General features: G+C 47.7%; 1 protein-coding gene across 3 annotated transcripts; it reads right to left on the reverse strand.

Moving 5' to 3' along the window:
• Positions 1-1,467: 1,467 nt before the first annotated feature.
• LOC127326943 (uncharacterized) lies at positions 1,468-9,073 on the reverse strand. Of its 3 annotated transcripts, XM_071828218.1 has the most exons (7): positions 8,459-9,073; positions 8,186-8,280; positions 7,509-7,594; positions 4,033-6,299; positions 3,760-3,854; positions 3,083-3,168; positions 1,468-1,872 (listed from the first exon to the last, which is right to left on the reverse strand). In XM_071828218.1, the coding sequence occupies exons 4-6, from the start codon at positions 4,231-4,233 to the stop codon at positions 3,132-3,134; spliced, it is 333 nt and encodes a 110-aa protein (XP_071684319.1). In that variant the 5' UTR covers positions 4,234-6,299; positions 7,509-7,594; positions 8,186-8,280; positions 8,459-9,073; the 3' UTR covers positions 1,468-1,872; positions 3,083-3,131. The 3 variants fall into 3 exon arrangements, with proteins under 3 accessions (XP_071684319.1, XP_071684318.1, XP_071684317.1); XM_071828217.1 differs by having other exon boundaries at positions 1,478-3,168; XM_071828216.1 differs by lacking the exons at positions 1,468-1,872; positions 3,083-3,168; positions 3,760-3,854 and having other exon boundaries at positions 6,086-6,299.
• Between the last annotated feature and the right edge of the window lie 7,172 nt (positions 9,074-16,245).

Consider the following 16,245-nt stretch of genomic DNA (forward strand, 5'->3'; position numbering starts at 1 on the left):
GGCAACAGCACATCCACAACCTTAGAACTTTCTCACATCGTCCTGCATTTAATGGAGGCATGAACCCACTATCGAGCATAAATACTCCCTCTTGGAGTTAAGAGTAAAAACTTGGCCAGAGCCTCTACTAATAACGGAGAGCATGCAAGATCATAAACAACACATAGATAATAGATTGATAATCAACATAACATAGTATTCTCTATCCATCGGATCCCAACAAACACAACATATAGCATTACAGATAGATGATCTTGATCATGTTAGGCAGCTCACAAGATCCGACAATGAAGCATAATGAGGAGAAGACAACCATCTAGCTACTGCTATGGACCCATAGTCCAGGGGTGAACTACTCACTCATCACTCCGGAGGCGACCATGGAGGTGAAGAGTCCTCCGGGAGATGATTCCCCTCGCCGGCAGGGTGCCGGAGGCGATCTCCTGAATCCCCCGAGATGGGATTGGCGGCGGCGCCGTCTCTGGAAGGTTTTCCGTATCGTGGCTCTCGGTACTGGGGGTTTCGCGACGAAGACTATATGTAGGCGGAAGGGCAGGTCAGGGGGCGTCACGGGGGGCCCACACACTAGGCCGGCGCGGCCAGGGCTTGGGCCGCGCCGCCCTAGCGTCTGGCCACCTCGTGGCCCCACTTCGTCTTCCCTTCGGGCTTCTGGAAGCTTCGTGTGAAAATAGGCCCCTGGGCGTTGATTTCGTCCAATTCCGAGAATATTTCCTTACTAGGATTTCTGAAACCAAAAACAGCAGAAAACAAAGAATCGGCTCTTCGGCATCTCGTTAATAGGTTAGTGCCGGAAAATACATAAATATGACATAAAGTATGCATAAAACATGTAGATATCATCAATAATGTGGCATGGAACATAAGAAATTATCGATACGTTGGAGATGTATCACGGGACTTTGGGCATCTTCTTTACCCGCTGAACTATCAGTCGACACTTCCAGAGGTGTCGATACTTTCTCTTTAATCGATCTTTGGGCAATAACTTCATAAAAGAGGCCATCTGGGATAGGTGAACATGTGGACCCTATATTCGTCAGAGCATCGGCTTCCTCTTTGTTGGCTCTCCCAATGTGTTTTAGCTCGCACCCTTCGAATTTGGCTTCCATAGATTGGTATAGTTTGCGGTAGGCAATCATGTTATCACTAACCGCATCGCATAGATTCATCGACTGCTGTACCACAAGATTTGAATCACCATAAATCTCCAGGCGGGTTACTCCACATGCTTTGGCCATGCGCATCCCGTGCAACATCGCCTCATATTCTGCTTCATTATTTGTCGGCAGCGAGAAGTTCATCCGCAAAATATATCTCATTTTGTCTCCCTGTGGTGAGATCAATACTACTCCTGCACCTGTACTTCTTTTTGATCCGTCAAAGTAAATTTACCATGATCCAGACATGTCGGGTGCTGCTGGAGTTTGCGATTGGATCCAATCAGCTAAGAAATCTAGGAGAACCTGAGATTTGATTGCTGTGACGCCCCGGAACCGGTACCATGAGGATTCCAGCGATCCCGCCGAAAACCGCATGATATCGATTCAGAGACGCCCTCCGACACGACGTGCGCGAAGAATCACACACGTGATGCCAGAGGAATTAACACGAGCGGTAACATTACAACAGGATTACAATAGAGCCCACAAGAAACATATATTACAACAACGACTCCAACGAGTCAAGATACAAATACACAATACAAAGATCCAAATCATACAGAAGATCAAATACATCCGAGTACGGACAAGATACAAATTGGACTAAGAGTCCTGAAGATAACCAGTGACGTCCATAACCCTGCCCAGGCCAAGCCGGAAGGGTAACCTTGCTAACGTCGTCATCTCGTACCTGTCAAAGTCGGGCCATCGGTTGCCGACAAAAGGGGGAAGAGACAAAAAGAAAGAAAGGCGAGGGTAAGTACCATTGGCACGTACTTGCGAGACAAGACCAGCTATGCTCGCTGGTGGGCGGTATAAACTTCACCCGGCTATATGTGGAGTTTAGCGGCAGCAAAGCTACTATCCAATAGAGACTCGCTACAACATCCGTCTACTCAGAGAAGATAAGAGAGCGCACAAGGTAACAGTTCTATACTCTGCAAACATAACACAGCCGATGCGATCCCCCTTCGCGAAGAGGTACTGGCAAAAGCACACACACTTTTTGAAAGAGTTTTATTAGCAAATTATTAACAACAGGAAATAAGGTGTAAGTTGTTCTATGATCAAGCTATACAATTCCAAGTCGTCCATAACCGCGGACACGGCTTATCGATAAGATGTACACCCTGCAGGGGTTGCCCAAATGTAACCATACGCATGCTCGACCCCACTTACTACAGGTGAAGTCTCACAACAAGACCGTTCCCAATGCAAGAGAAAGTTTAATGGGAGCCACCCAACTAAGCTACCCGTGACGAAGTCCGGCCGTACTCCGATACGGACCCAGAGGTTTGCGACGGCTTCCAAGGCGGGCACTAACGACCGGCCAAGGATAAGGAGTCCCGCGTTATGAGTACAAAGAGAAATAAACACCCGAAGGCAACAGAAGTAAATCGTGCATCGTGCATATGGGCAAATAAAACCAAGGTTGTGGCTCCCAATAAACAGACTCGAGGAAAGGTAGTGGGTGATGGGGGTCCCATTCCCCCACGTACGGGTAGAGCGCTCAATCTCGGAACAGATAACAAGAACTCGGGTCCTAGGGGACATTAGCGAGTCAAAGTTCCGATGCTTTCGCAAAGGGGCTCACGGATGCCTCTGCTTACAATTTTAGTTGTTAACAATAAAGTAAAGTGTGATTATCTCCAACAAAAGATATAGCATGTGATAACCTCCCAATAAGATACCCCGAACATCTCGAGATATCAACAAGACCCTAAACTCGCCTACGACTCGCAAAGCTGGCAAACAACAAACAATAGGTAGGGCGAGGAGGTGTATCTCGGACATATAGGTAACAGGTGGATAGGACACGTGACACAACAGAATCGCAACACAAGGATAGCAATAGATCAAAAGAGCATGTAAAAGTAAAATAGGTGAAGGGGTGGGCTCGCCTGTGAAAAGCTGCAGAAGAACTTGTCGGAGAACTCGTCGTATCTCACATCACCACTTCGTGATCCTATCCGGGAAGAAGCAAGTGCTGGAACACACAACGTATGCAAGTCTTACTACTACGGACAAAGAAGACCCAGCATGGCCCAGATGATACGCATGACATGGCAGATATGGTGCAATGCAACTTATCCAATATTAATCGAGTCGGAACCCCGGACAAACAAATTAGGTTGGAGTTGCATTTTCTACCAACAAAATTAAGGGTCGTTTAGCATAGCAAACATGGCAGGGGTGAGCTACATCAAAGTTAAATGGAACCGAGACAACATTTATATAGTATCTCACATATTCCATATGTTCCATATTAGGTGATAATGCAAACTATCACGGTATGGTATGAAGCATGATGCAACAGCAGACAGACATGGATGGCATAATCATGTTCATCACATTTTTCTGATAAAATTTGATGTATAACATTGTTCATTTCGAATTATGGTTTAGAAGATAGGATTATGCAAAGTATGTACATTCCAGTAAATTCAGAAAACAGAATAGACGTGCAGAAATTCTGTAACAGAAGGGAAGCTAGCCACAGTGACGATTTTGACTATTCAGGAATTAGAACCCACGATCAATTGGAACAAAAAGCAAGGGACAACCCAGTCTGGACTACCTCCGGTTGCTGATCAAAAGGTAGCGCTCGCGATTTCTGAACACCATCCAATCCAAGACGCAGAATAGGCTTTGATCTGATGAAGATAGTTTCAGCTGGACAGATAAATAAACAACCAAAGTTCAGACTCTTGCGTGGGACGGAATTGGCACACGATCTGGCAGAATAACCAGAAACAGCGAACCAAAGCGCTGGAGGACAAAGAGAATCTGACGTAACTGAACCGTAACAGGCAACAGCACGCGGCTGAAGGAATTAGAACGCAGTTCTCACCGGGGAGTTGAAGGAGACGCCGGCTTGTTGCGGAGGGGGCGGACCAGCGGGGAAGGTCGAGTGCTTGGCGGCGGTCATGGCAACGAGCGGCAACAGGAGGCGGACAAGCTGGCCGTCGTGGAGATGGACAGCGTCGAGAACGGCCTTGACTAGGAGGAAAAGAAACGAGGCAGGGAACAAGCTCGCCCAGCTCGCGTCCATGGCAGAGGTATCCTCGGGCAAAAACGACCATCAGTTTTGTCAGTTGTTAGCGATGGTGTGCAGGGTGCGATTCAGACGGGGAAAACTTGGAACGGAAAGGGGAGCTCACCCGGAGAACAGGGAAGTGCTCGGGGTAGCCGGGCGAGGGCGGAGGCGGCCGGAAACACAAGGTTTCTGCCGGCAGCGGAGATGGAGAAGTGGTCAGTGTTGTCGATTTGGAGGGGTTCCCGACGAAAAACTTGTATGTGGAGAACGAGGAGAGCGAGGCAAAGCTGCTGGTGCTCTCAGAACAACGAACGGCGGTCGAATACGATGAGGCGACGGAGATCTGGCGCCGGTGTTTGAGCAGATATGGAGGTGGTCACACGCGATGTGAGGCTGTAGCTGTGTCCAGGGATAAAGCGAACGAAGAGAAGGAGGATCACGGCACGCTCCTCGCATGCTCTCTGCTGAAGAATATGCCAACGATGAGAAGATATTTTTCTGCCAAAACAATACAATCTGGAGAGGACGGCTGAAAAGAGCTGGGCTGCTCTAGATGGAAAAGAGACCAGGTAAAGAGAGGACCGGATAGGAAAGATTTTATTTTAAAATTTTATTTCTCTTTTATTTTCAAAACTGTCTTGCAAGATGATTTGAAACCAGATCAAACTAAGTATGTATTTTAAATACAGAGGTGGAGAGAAAAATAAAAGTAATGGCTATCATTGCCAACAATTTTATAGCAAAAATAAAAATAGTTTTGTTTTAGGTCTCGTTAAATGAATAGACAAGGGGAGGGTTTAATTAAACCATATGAGAGGAAAACAAAATAATTGGTGTATATAAATAAATTTTATTTTGTCAAAACATGGATGTGATGCATGCATGATGTTATGATGATGCATAAAAGAAAAACAACAAGCAAATCTAATAGGGGTATCTACCCGGGGCCGTTACAATCGACACCACTAACAAGGGATCGCGCCCCGAGATCCCACCTCAAGGTACGGGGGAGAGAGGTGAACTATCGGGTCTTCAGGCGACGTGTCGATCTTCTCGACACCACTAACAAGAAGTCTTGCTCCAGCTTGGTCGGCGACACCACCCACAAGAAGTCGTTGTTCCGATGACGAGGATGACTCCGGAGAAACAAAGGAAGGAGTAACAGTCACACGGATCCACCAATTCAGGTAACATGAGCGAATAATAAGAGTAGTCGGTATGGTCATGACTCCATCCCGCACTCAAAGTATTACTCTGCACATGAATAGGAGAGTCGTGTAACAGCTCCCAGAATTCTGATTGACGATATCGACAAGCGTTGTCAGCGAAGATTCGACGGAGCCAAAGAACAAAGAATAGTAGAGAGATCAGAGAGGCATATATGACATCAATGGAGAATACGAAGGTTAGCCGCCGGTGATGTTCTTCTGTCAGAAATCTTCAGAGATCGGTCCTAATAGGTGAAGGCATAGATCGTCCAACCCACGTCGGAACCTAAGACTCGGTGAACCAGATAAGAGAGAAGACTCAAAACTCGCCAAGGTAAGAGGAGAAAGAATTTAGGTAAGGAGAAAACTCAGAACTAATCAGATCTATCCAACGAATTTTAGAAAATAGTTTTGACACTCTAAACTCAACGACCATTGGCAAGGTTATCCTACAGGCTGGACTAGTGGGGTACCGTCAACCTGAGGCTCTGATACCAACTTGTGACGCCCCGGAACCGGTACCATGAGGATTCCAGCGATCCCGCCGAAAACCGCATGATATCGATTCAGAGACGCCCTCCGACACGACGTGCGCGAAGAATCACACACGTGATGCCAGAGGAATTAACACGAGCGGTAACATTACAACAGGATTACAATAGAGCCCACAAGAAACATATATTACAACAACGACTCCAACGAGTCAAGATACAAATACACAATACAAAGATCCAAATCATACAGAAGATCAAATACGTCCGAGTACGGACAAGATACAAATTGGACTAAGAGTCCTGAAGATAACCAGTGACGTCCATAACCCTGCCCAGGCCAAGCCGGAAGGGTAACCTTGCTAACGTCGTCATCTCGTACCTGTCAAAGTCGGGCCATCGGTTGCCGACAAAAGGGGGAAGAGACAAAAAGAAAGAAAGGCGAGGGTAAGTACCATTGGCACGTACTTGCGAGACAAGACCAGCTATGCTCGCTGGTGGGCGGTATAAACTTCACCCGGCTATATGTGGAGTTTAGCGGCAGCAAAGCTACTATCCAATAGAGACTCGCTACAACATCCGTCTACTCAGAGAAGATAAGAGAGCGCACAAGGTAACAGTTCTATACTCTGCAAACATAACACAGCCGATGCGATCCCCCTTCGCGAAGAGGTACTGGCAAAAGCACACACACTTTTTGAAAGAGTTTTATTAGCAAATTATTAACAACAGGAAATAAGGTGTAAGTTGTTCTATGATCAAGCTATACAATTCCAAGTCGTCCATAACCGCGGACACGGCTTATCGATAAGATGTACACCCTGCAGGGGTTGCCCAAATGTAACCATACGCATGCTCGACCCCACTTACTACAGGTGAAGTCTCACAACAAGACCGTTCCCAATGCAAGAGAAAGTTTAATGGGAGCCACCCAACTAAGCTACCCGTGACGAAGTCCGGCCGTACTCCGATACGGACCCAGAGGTTTGCGACGGCTTCCAAGGCGGGCACTAACGACCGGCCAAGGATAAGGAGTCCCGCGTTATGAGTACAGTACAGAAATAAACACCCGAAGGCAACAGGAAGTAAATCGTGCATCGTGCATATGGGCAAATAAAACCAAGGTTGTGGCTCCCAATAAACAGACTCGAGGAAAGGTAGTGGGTGATGGGGGTCCCATTCCCCCACGTACGGGTAGAGCGCTCAATCTCGGAACAGATAACAAGAACTCGGGTCCTAGGGGACATTAGCGAGTCAAAGTTCCGATGCTTTCGCAAAGGGGCTCACGGATGCCTCTGCTTACAATTTTAGTTGTTAACAATAAAGTAAAGTGTGATTATCTCCAACAAAAGATATAGCATGTGATAATCTCCCAATAAGATACCCCGAACATCTCGAGATATCAACAAGACCCTAAACTCGCCTACGACTCGCAAAGCTGGCAAACAACAAACAATAGGTAGGGCGAGGTGTATCTCGGACATATAGGTAACAGGTGGATAGGACACGTGACACAACAGAATCGCAACACAAGGATAGCAATAGATCAAAAGAGCATGTAAAAGTAAAATAAGTGAAGGGGTGGGCTCGCCTGTGAAAAGCTGCAGAAGAACTTGTCGGAGAACTCGTCGTATCTCACATCACCACTTCGTGATCCTATCCGGGAAGAAGCAAGTGCTGGAACACACAACGTATGCAAGTCTTACTACTACGGACAAAGAAAACCCAGCATGGCCCAGATGATACGCATGACATGGCAGATATGGTGCAATGCAACTTATCCAATATTAATCGAGTCGGAACCCCGGACAAACAAATTAGGTTGGAGTTGCATTTTCTACCAACAAAATTAAGGGTTGTTTAGCATAGCAAACATGGCAGGGGTGAGCTACATCAAAGTTAAATGGAACCGAGACAACATTTATATAGTATCTCACATATTCCATATGTTCCATATTAGGTGATAATGCAAACTATCACGGTATGGTATGAAGCATGATGCAACAGCAGACAGACATGGATGGCATAATCATGTTCATCACATTTTTCTGATAAAATTTGATGTATAACATTGTTCATTTCGAATTATGGTTTAGAAGATAGGATTATGCAAAGTATGTACATTCCAGTAAATTCAGAAAACAGAATAGACGTGCAGAAATTCTGTAACAGAAGGGAAGCTAGCCACAGTGACGATTTTGACTATTCAGGAATTAGAACCCACGATCAATTGGAACAAAAAGCAAGGGACAACCCAGTCTGGACTACCTCCGGTTGCTGATCAAAAGGTAGCGCTCGCGATTTCTGAACACCATCCAATCCAAGACGCAGAATAGGCTTTGATCTGATGAAGATAGTTTCAGCTGGACAGATAAATAAACAACCAAAGTTCAGACTCTTGCGTGGGACGGAATTGGCACACGATCTGGCAGAATAACCAGAAACAGCGAACCAAAGCGCTGGAGGACAAAGAGAATCTGACGTAACTGAACCGTAACGAGCAACAGCACGCGGCTGAAGGAATTAGAACGCAGTTCTCACCGGGGAGTTGAAGGAGACGCCGGCTTGTTGCGGAGGGGGCGGACCAGCGGGGAAGGTCGAGTGCTTGGCGGCGGTCATGGCAACGAGCGGCAACAGGAGGCGGACAAGCTGGCCGTCGTGGAGATGGACAGCGTCGAGAACGGCCTTGACTAGGAGGAAAAGAAACGAGGCAGGGAACAAGCTCGCCCAGCTCGCGTCCATGGCAGAGGTATCCTCGGGCAAAAACGACCATCAGTTTTGTCAGTTGTTAGCGATGGTGTGCAGGGTGCGATTCAGACGGGGAAAACTTGGAACGGAAAGGGGAGCTCACCCGGAGAACAGGGAAGTGCTCGGGGTAGCCGGGCGAGGGCGGAGGCGGCCGGAAACACAAGGTTTCTGCCGGCAGCGGAGATGGAGAAGTGGTCAGTGTTGTCGATTTGGAGGGGTTCCCGACGAAAAACTTGTATGTGGAGAACGAGGAGAGCGAGGCAAAGCTGCTGGTGCTCTCAGAACAACGAACGGCGGTCGAATACGATGAGGCGACGGAGATCTGGCGCCGGTGTTTGAGCAGATATGGAGGTGGTCACACGCGATGTGAGGCTGTAGCTGTGTCCAGGGATAAAGCGAATGAAGAGAAGGAGGATCACGGCACGCTCCTCGCATGCTCTCTGCTGAAGAATATGCCAACGATGAGAAGATATTTTTCTGCCAAAACAATACAATCTGGAGAGGACGGCTGAAAAGAGCTGGGCTGCTCTAGATGGAAAAGAGACCAGGTAAAGAGAGGACCGGATAGGAAAGATTTTATTTTAAAATTTTATTTCTCTTTTATTTTCAAAACTGTCTTGCAAGATGATTTGAAACCAGATCAAACTAAGTATGTATTTTAAATACAGAGGTGGAGAGAAAAATAAAAGTAATGGCTATCATTGCCAACAATTTTATAGCAAAAATAAAAATAGTTTTGTTTTAGGTCTCGTTAAATGAATAGACAAGGGGAGGGTTTAATTAAACCATATGAGAGGAAAACAAAATAATTGGTGTATATAAATAAATTTTATTTTGTCAAAACATGGATGTGATGCATGCATGATGTTATGATGATGCATAAAAGAAAAACAACAAGCAAATCTAATAGGGGTATCTACCCGGGGCCGTTACAATTGCCGTCCGATCGACATATGTTATATCGTGTGGTGTTATCTCGATAGCCCATTGAGATACTCTACCCGTCGCCTCCGGGTTGGTGAGTATACTCTTCAACGGTGATTCGCTTACCACAATAATCGGGTGCTCTGTGAAATAATTCCGTGCTGCCCTCCATACGGCATATGCTAGCTTCTGGTGATGAGGATACCGATGCTTTTCTAGGGTGCGTACCTCGCTGAGGTAGTAAACAGGTCGTTGTACACCATGAACTCTCCATGCCTCTTCTCTCTCGACGACTAAGACCGTGCTAAAGACTTGCACCATTGCAGCTATATACATGAGCATTGGTTCTTTTTCATGCGTAGTTACAAGAACCGGAGATGTCGATAGTATCGTCTTCAATTTATCGAAGGATTCCTGCGCCTCGGCTGTCCACTTCGAATTTTTCTGATTTTTTCATTAACTGATAAAAGGGCAAAGCTTTTTCTCCCAACTTGGCGATAAATCTGCTAAGTGCTGCCAATCATCCTGCCAACTGTTGCACTTGGTGCAAATTCTTTGGCGGTTCCATGTCGAGGATAGCTTTGATTTTCAGAGGATTGGCCTCTATTCCTCTAGCTGAGATGAAGTACCCGAGCACCTGTCCTCCTAGTACCCCGAAAAAACATTTCTTCGGGTTCAACTTTATTTTATATCTATCGAGATTATCGAAAGTTTCGCGCAGATCGTCGATGAGGGTGACTGCATTTTTGGTTTTAACCACGATATCATCGATATAGACTTCAATATTTCAGCCGATTTGCTCCCCGAGGCAAGCTTGCATACACCCCTGATAAGTGGCACCTACGTTTTTTAACCTGAAAGTCATAACGTTGTAACAATAAACGCCGTGAGGGGTTATGAACGCGGTTAATTCCTGATCTTCTTTCTTGAGCTTAATCTGATTATATCCTGAATACGCATCGAGGAAGGAAAGACGATCACAGCATGTTGTGGAATCGACTATCTGGTCGATACGGGGCAGCGGGAAGTGATCTGTTGGGCAATGCTTGTTAAGGCTTGTGTAGTCGATACACATACGAAGAGCTGTCGTGTCCTTCTTTGGCACCATGATTGGGTTAGCTACCCACTCGGCTTCCTTGAGCTCCCGAATGAACCCTGCTTTGCGGAGTCGATTAACTTCTTCGCCAATAGCTTTTCTTTTTGGTTCCGAAAAGCGACGCATCGTCTGCTGTACAGGTTTTGCTTTGGGGCCAACATTGAGGGCGTGCTCAGCGAGTTCCCTAGGAATACCTGGCATGTCGGATGGTTCCCATGCAAATATTTCCCAGCACTCACGGAGGAACTCGATGAGCGCGCCTTCCTATGCGACAGAAAGATCTGCTGAAGTATTGACTGTTTTCTTCGGGTCAGAGGGGTGCACCTGCTGTTTTTTCGCCTCCTTCGCCACGTCGAATTCGTCGGATCTCGCGTTCTGATTATCGGCTGGTGGTTTTGTGTGGTACGTAACAACATTTAACAACATCGAGCGCATTAAGCTCTTCCTTAGCTCCAAACTTCGAGGCGATCTTCTGGAACCCCCTGTCAAAGTTATGGGAACGAGAGAAACTTCCGTGAACGGTTATTGCTGTCGAGTTATTGCCTGGCATCTTCAGTTGTAGGTACGCATAATGAGGTACCGCCATAAATTTTGCAAATGCTGGCCTGCCGAGGATGGCATGATACTGAGATTCCCAATCAACCACTTCGAATTTGAGTTTCTCCTTTCTGAAATTGCTAGGCGTGCCGAAAACTACATCCAGTGATATCTTGCCAAGGGGATAAGCGGGTTGGGTCGGGATGATACCATGAAAACCTGTATCAGATTCTTTGAGCATATCAACCGTTAGCCCCATTGCCTTCATTGTGTTGGCGAATAGCAGATTCAGACCGCTTCCTCCATTCATAAGCACCTTCCTCATGTTGTAGCCTCCAATCTGTGCTTCAAGAACTAGGGCAGTGTGGTCGGGCCTTGGAACGGCCTTCGGATGATCCGCCTTGGCGAAAGATATGTTTTGGTCTGACCAGTCGATATACTCGGGCACCTCGGCCATAGCGACCTCTGCATACTTCACCTCTCGTGTAAACTTCTTGGCTTCTCTCTTTGAAAAACTGGTTTTGTGGATCATGTTGACCTGTCCACGAGACACTGAAAATACTTTGGTTGGTACATACACGTCTCCTCCTTCAGGTATGTATGGCTCTGGTGGGTAACTATAGGTTGCAACCCTTTCCTTCAAGTGTGCCTTTGCTGCTGTCTCGGCCCTAAGATCCTCGCAAAACTGTCGGACTTCAAGGAACTGTCGACAATTCCTAAGCAGGTGGGTGGCCTTTTCAAGGTTATCTTTCGGGTCGATGTAAGAATGCAGGTAACATGGTGCCTCAAGCTGCTCCATGGCTGATAGATAAGGTGTGCGAAGGCGGCTCTTGTTTGACTGCATATTGTAACATCCTCGTGCATACTGTCAAGGGCAGCTCACAACTCGCTCCTCTTCTTCGCGACGTGAATCCCTTCGTCTCTTCCGTTGCTCCTCTCTGCTACTGAAACTGCTTCGACTGCCCTCCCCAATACTCCCAGGCAAGACTGTCGAAGCTGCTGCTGGCGTGATGTTATCTGGAACCGAAGTTCTTGGGCTTGACGCGCTCGAACTAGGAAGACGAAGAAATCCTCTCGAATCGATGATGAAGTGGACACCACCGAAAGTCATATCCATGTTGCCACGCGACTCCGTAGAGATCAGATGCGACACCTCAGTGTGTGGTGTGTACTCAAAGGATCCGCAACGAACCGAACTTCTTGGACTTGGTGGCATTGGACATTCCAACACAAACGCTGCAGACGTCACCGGAACTGCCGATGACATGCCTTGTGCCGACAGGCTTCCCACGGACGGCGCCAATTGTCGAGGGTACTCCTCGGCAATGCCCTCCGTAAGGGGCTTAGGGTAGATGGAATCATGTAGGCTGACACGAGACATCGGTTATCAAACAAGCGGGGAGAGCGATTTACCCAGGTTCGGGGCCCTCGATGAGGTAAAACCCTTACGTCCTGCTTGTCTGATCTTGATTATAAAAATATCGGGTTACAATGGGGTGCTGAAGGTTTCGGCTGAGCTCTCGTCGAGAGTCTAAGTTCTGCGGGGACCTAACTCTAGACTTGCGGTGATTACAATTGCTAAGATTGTGTGTGTCCTCGGCAGCCTCTCTTCTGGCCCTTATATTGGGAGCTAGGTCTCGAGAGATATGTCCGGGTACGACTAGGTTACAAAGGGTCCTAGCTCTAAGCTTTCCTTGTATTCTTCGAATCTTGTCTTGTTCTTCAAGGATTCTTCTTCGACACCGACGTAGCGGCCCACCTTCCCATCGAGTGCCTTCATGGGCCCCTGGTTGGGCCGTAGTAGGTAGCGCAATATCAGTTACCCGAAGGGTAATGCCCACATCAGCGGTAGTTCCGGCCGAGCGGTAGTACCGGCTAACTACCGGTCTACTTCTGGAAACGAATTCCTTGCTTGCAGTAGTGTCCATGGGCGTCTTGGCGCAATTCCGGAAGTAGAGCGGAACTTGGGCGGTAGTACCGGTGGACGGAAGTTCTGGTGGTGGCAGGCAGAAGTTCCCGGCTACAGCTCCTTCAACGTGAGCATCTTCGGTCTTGAACGGCATCCGGGCGGAAGTACCGGTCAGGTCGGGCGGTAGTTCCAGCCCTTGTGTCATCGGCGGTAGTACCGGCCCTGATGGGTGGTAGTACCGGCCTAGAGCATCCAGCTCCTCTTCCTCCTTCTCTTCCATGCTTCTGTGACATCGGCCTTGCGTCCTCGGGTCTCCATGGCATCATCTCTTGCCTCCGTACTTGTCGTCGAGTTCCTATCATCATGATATGACGGAGTATGAAGTAGTATATCGTTGCAAATAGGCGATTGTAGGAACGCATAAAGGAGAAGATTCACCTTTGCGTGCCTTCTTGGTGATGAAGCACATGATGCGGTGAAGACCGAAAGTCGCCCCGTATCAGCTTCCTAGCACACTTGTATCCTGCTTCTGGATCTGTCTTAAGATCATTGACCCATTTGCAGTTGCGATTTGTGTGAGAGGATTTGACCGTTCCCGGATCAATGTGAGCCAGGCACGGCATATCCACGTACTCTTCATAGGTTTGGGGAGCACGGGATCCGACAGCGGTGACTTCGTCAGCGCGCTTCTAGCCCCTGCCAGCTCCGCCAGCGCGGTCGCGGCCTCTTCCACCTCCTTGACCACCTCCCTGGAACGTCATGGCAACCATGTCGGATCCGCTGCCTTTTGGATCGTCAGAGGGGTTCTTCCGCTTGTTACTGCCGTCGCGGTTCTTCTTCTGCTGATGCAGAGGTAAGGTTGTGTCCGAAAGTTCTCTGCCTGCATCATCATTAGCGGCAGTCTGGGTGCTGGCGATGGAGATCATCTTATCCAGGTCCAACTTATGGTAATTGTACTCGCACTTTAGTTTTTTGCTGGAGCAGTCCTTCCCTTTGCAGGACACCCATGAAGGCTAGCATAGTTGTGCGATCATCGAGTTTTCGCACTCGTTTCTCGTTTTCAACCATCGACAGAGGTACTCTCTGGAGGTTTTGTTTTTCTTCTGGACACAGGCCTATAGGTCACTGGCCGTGGATGGTCTTCTGTAGGTTCCCCTGAAGTGTCCCTCAAAGGCTATCTTCAGGTCAAACCATCAAAAGATGGACTTCGCCGGGAGGTCGCTGAGCTAAGTCCGGGCTGGACCAACAAGGTACAACTGGAGCATGCGGTAGACCATGTTTGGGGTCCCTCCGGCAAAGCTGACTGCGTTGAAGTAGTCATCAATCTAGGTATCGGGCCTCTCTCTTCCATCATAATGCTTCAAGTTTCCGGGTAGCTTGAGGTTCAAGCCTTTTGGTGTTTTCTCCGCGTCCCTCCTGGCGGCATTGGCTCTAGGTGCGGCAGCTGCCTTCGCCATCATGGTGGCCGCCTCTGTCATTCCAAGATTGCCTGGGCTCAGGTACCCAGTCCTCGTTCCGGCTCCTCCGGGGCTCAGGTGCGCGTTTTTCGTTCCTGTCCACTCAAGGCTCAAATTTGTCGTGGATATTAATTCTGCCAGGCCCATGGGGTCTGATGTTTCCGGCGTGACTTCGCCGATGAGGGCGCGAAGGCGCGTACTAGTTCTGGGGCGGTGATGGGTGATACGTCTCAAACGTATCTATAATTTCTTATGTTCCATGCTAGTTTTATGACAATACTCACATGTTTTATATACACTTTATATCATTTTGATGCATTTTCTGGCACTAACCTATTAACAAGATGCCGAAGCGCCAGTTCCTGTTTTCTGCTGTTTTTGGTTTCAGAAATCCTACACAGGAAATATTCTCGGAATTGGACGAAACAAAAGCCCACGGTCTTATTTTCCACGGAGCCTTCCAGAAGTCCGAAGAGGAGACGAAGACGGGCGTCGAGGCGGCCACACCCTAGGGGGGCGCGGCCCCACCCTTGGCCGCGCCGCCCAATGGGGTGGGCCCCTCGAGCATCCCCCAACTCTGGCCCTTCGCCTATATATTCTCTCCGTCGCGAAAACCCTAGTACCGAGAGCCACGATACGAGAAAAGTTCCAGAGACGCTGCCGCCAATCACATCTCGGGGGATTCAGGAGATCGCCTCCGGCACCCTGCCGGAGAGGGGAATCATCTCCCGGAGGACTCTACATCACCATGATCACCTCCGGACTGATGTGTGAGTAGTTCATCCTTGGACTATGGGTCCATAGCAGTAGCTAGATGGTTGTCTTCTCCTCTTGTGCTATCATGTTTAGATCTTGTGAGCTGCCTATCATGATCAAGATCGTCTATTTGTAATGCTACATGTTGTGTTTGTTGGGATCCGATGAATATGGAATACTATGTCAAGTTGATTATTGATCTATCATATATGTGTTGTTTATGATCTTGCATGCTCTCCGTTGCTAGTAGAGGCCCTGGCCAAGTTGATACTTGTGACTCCAAGAGGGGGTATTTATGCTCGATAGTGGGTTCATGCCTCCATTGAATGGGACAGTGACAGAAAGTTCTAAGGTTATGGATGTGCTGTTGCCACTAAGGATAAAACATCAATGCTTTGTCTAAGGATATTTGTATTGTTTACAATACGCACAGTACTTAATGCAATTGTCTGTTGTTTGCAACTTAATACTGGAAGGGGTGCGGATGCTAACCCGAAGGTTGACTTTTTAGGCATAGATGCATGCTGGATAGCGGTCTATGTTCTTTGTCGTAATGCCCTAAGTAAATCTCATATTAGTCATCATGATATGTATGTACATTGCTATGCCCTCTCTATTTGTCAATTGCCCAACTGTAATTTTTTCACCCAACATGCTATTTATCTTATCGGAGAGACACCACTAGTGAACTGTGGACCCCGGTCCATTCTTTTACATCTGAAATACAATCTACTGCAATCATTGTTCTCTGCTATTCTTTGCAAACAAACATCATTCTCCACACCATACGTTTAATCCTTTGTTTACAGCAAGCCGGTGAGATTGACAACCTCACTGTTAAGTTGGGGCAAAGTATTTTGATTGTGTTGTGAAGGTTCCACGTTGGCGCCGGAATCCCTGG

This window comes from Lolium perenne, chromosome 3 (genome assembly GCF_019359855.2).
Source record: "Lolium perenne isolate Kyuss_39 chromosome 3, Kyuss_2.0, whole genome shotgun sequence".
NCBI lineage: Eukaryota > Viridiplantae > Streptophyta > Magnoliopsida > Poales > Poaceae > Lolium > Lolium perenne.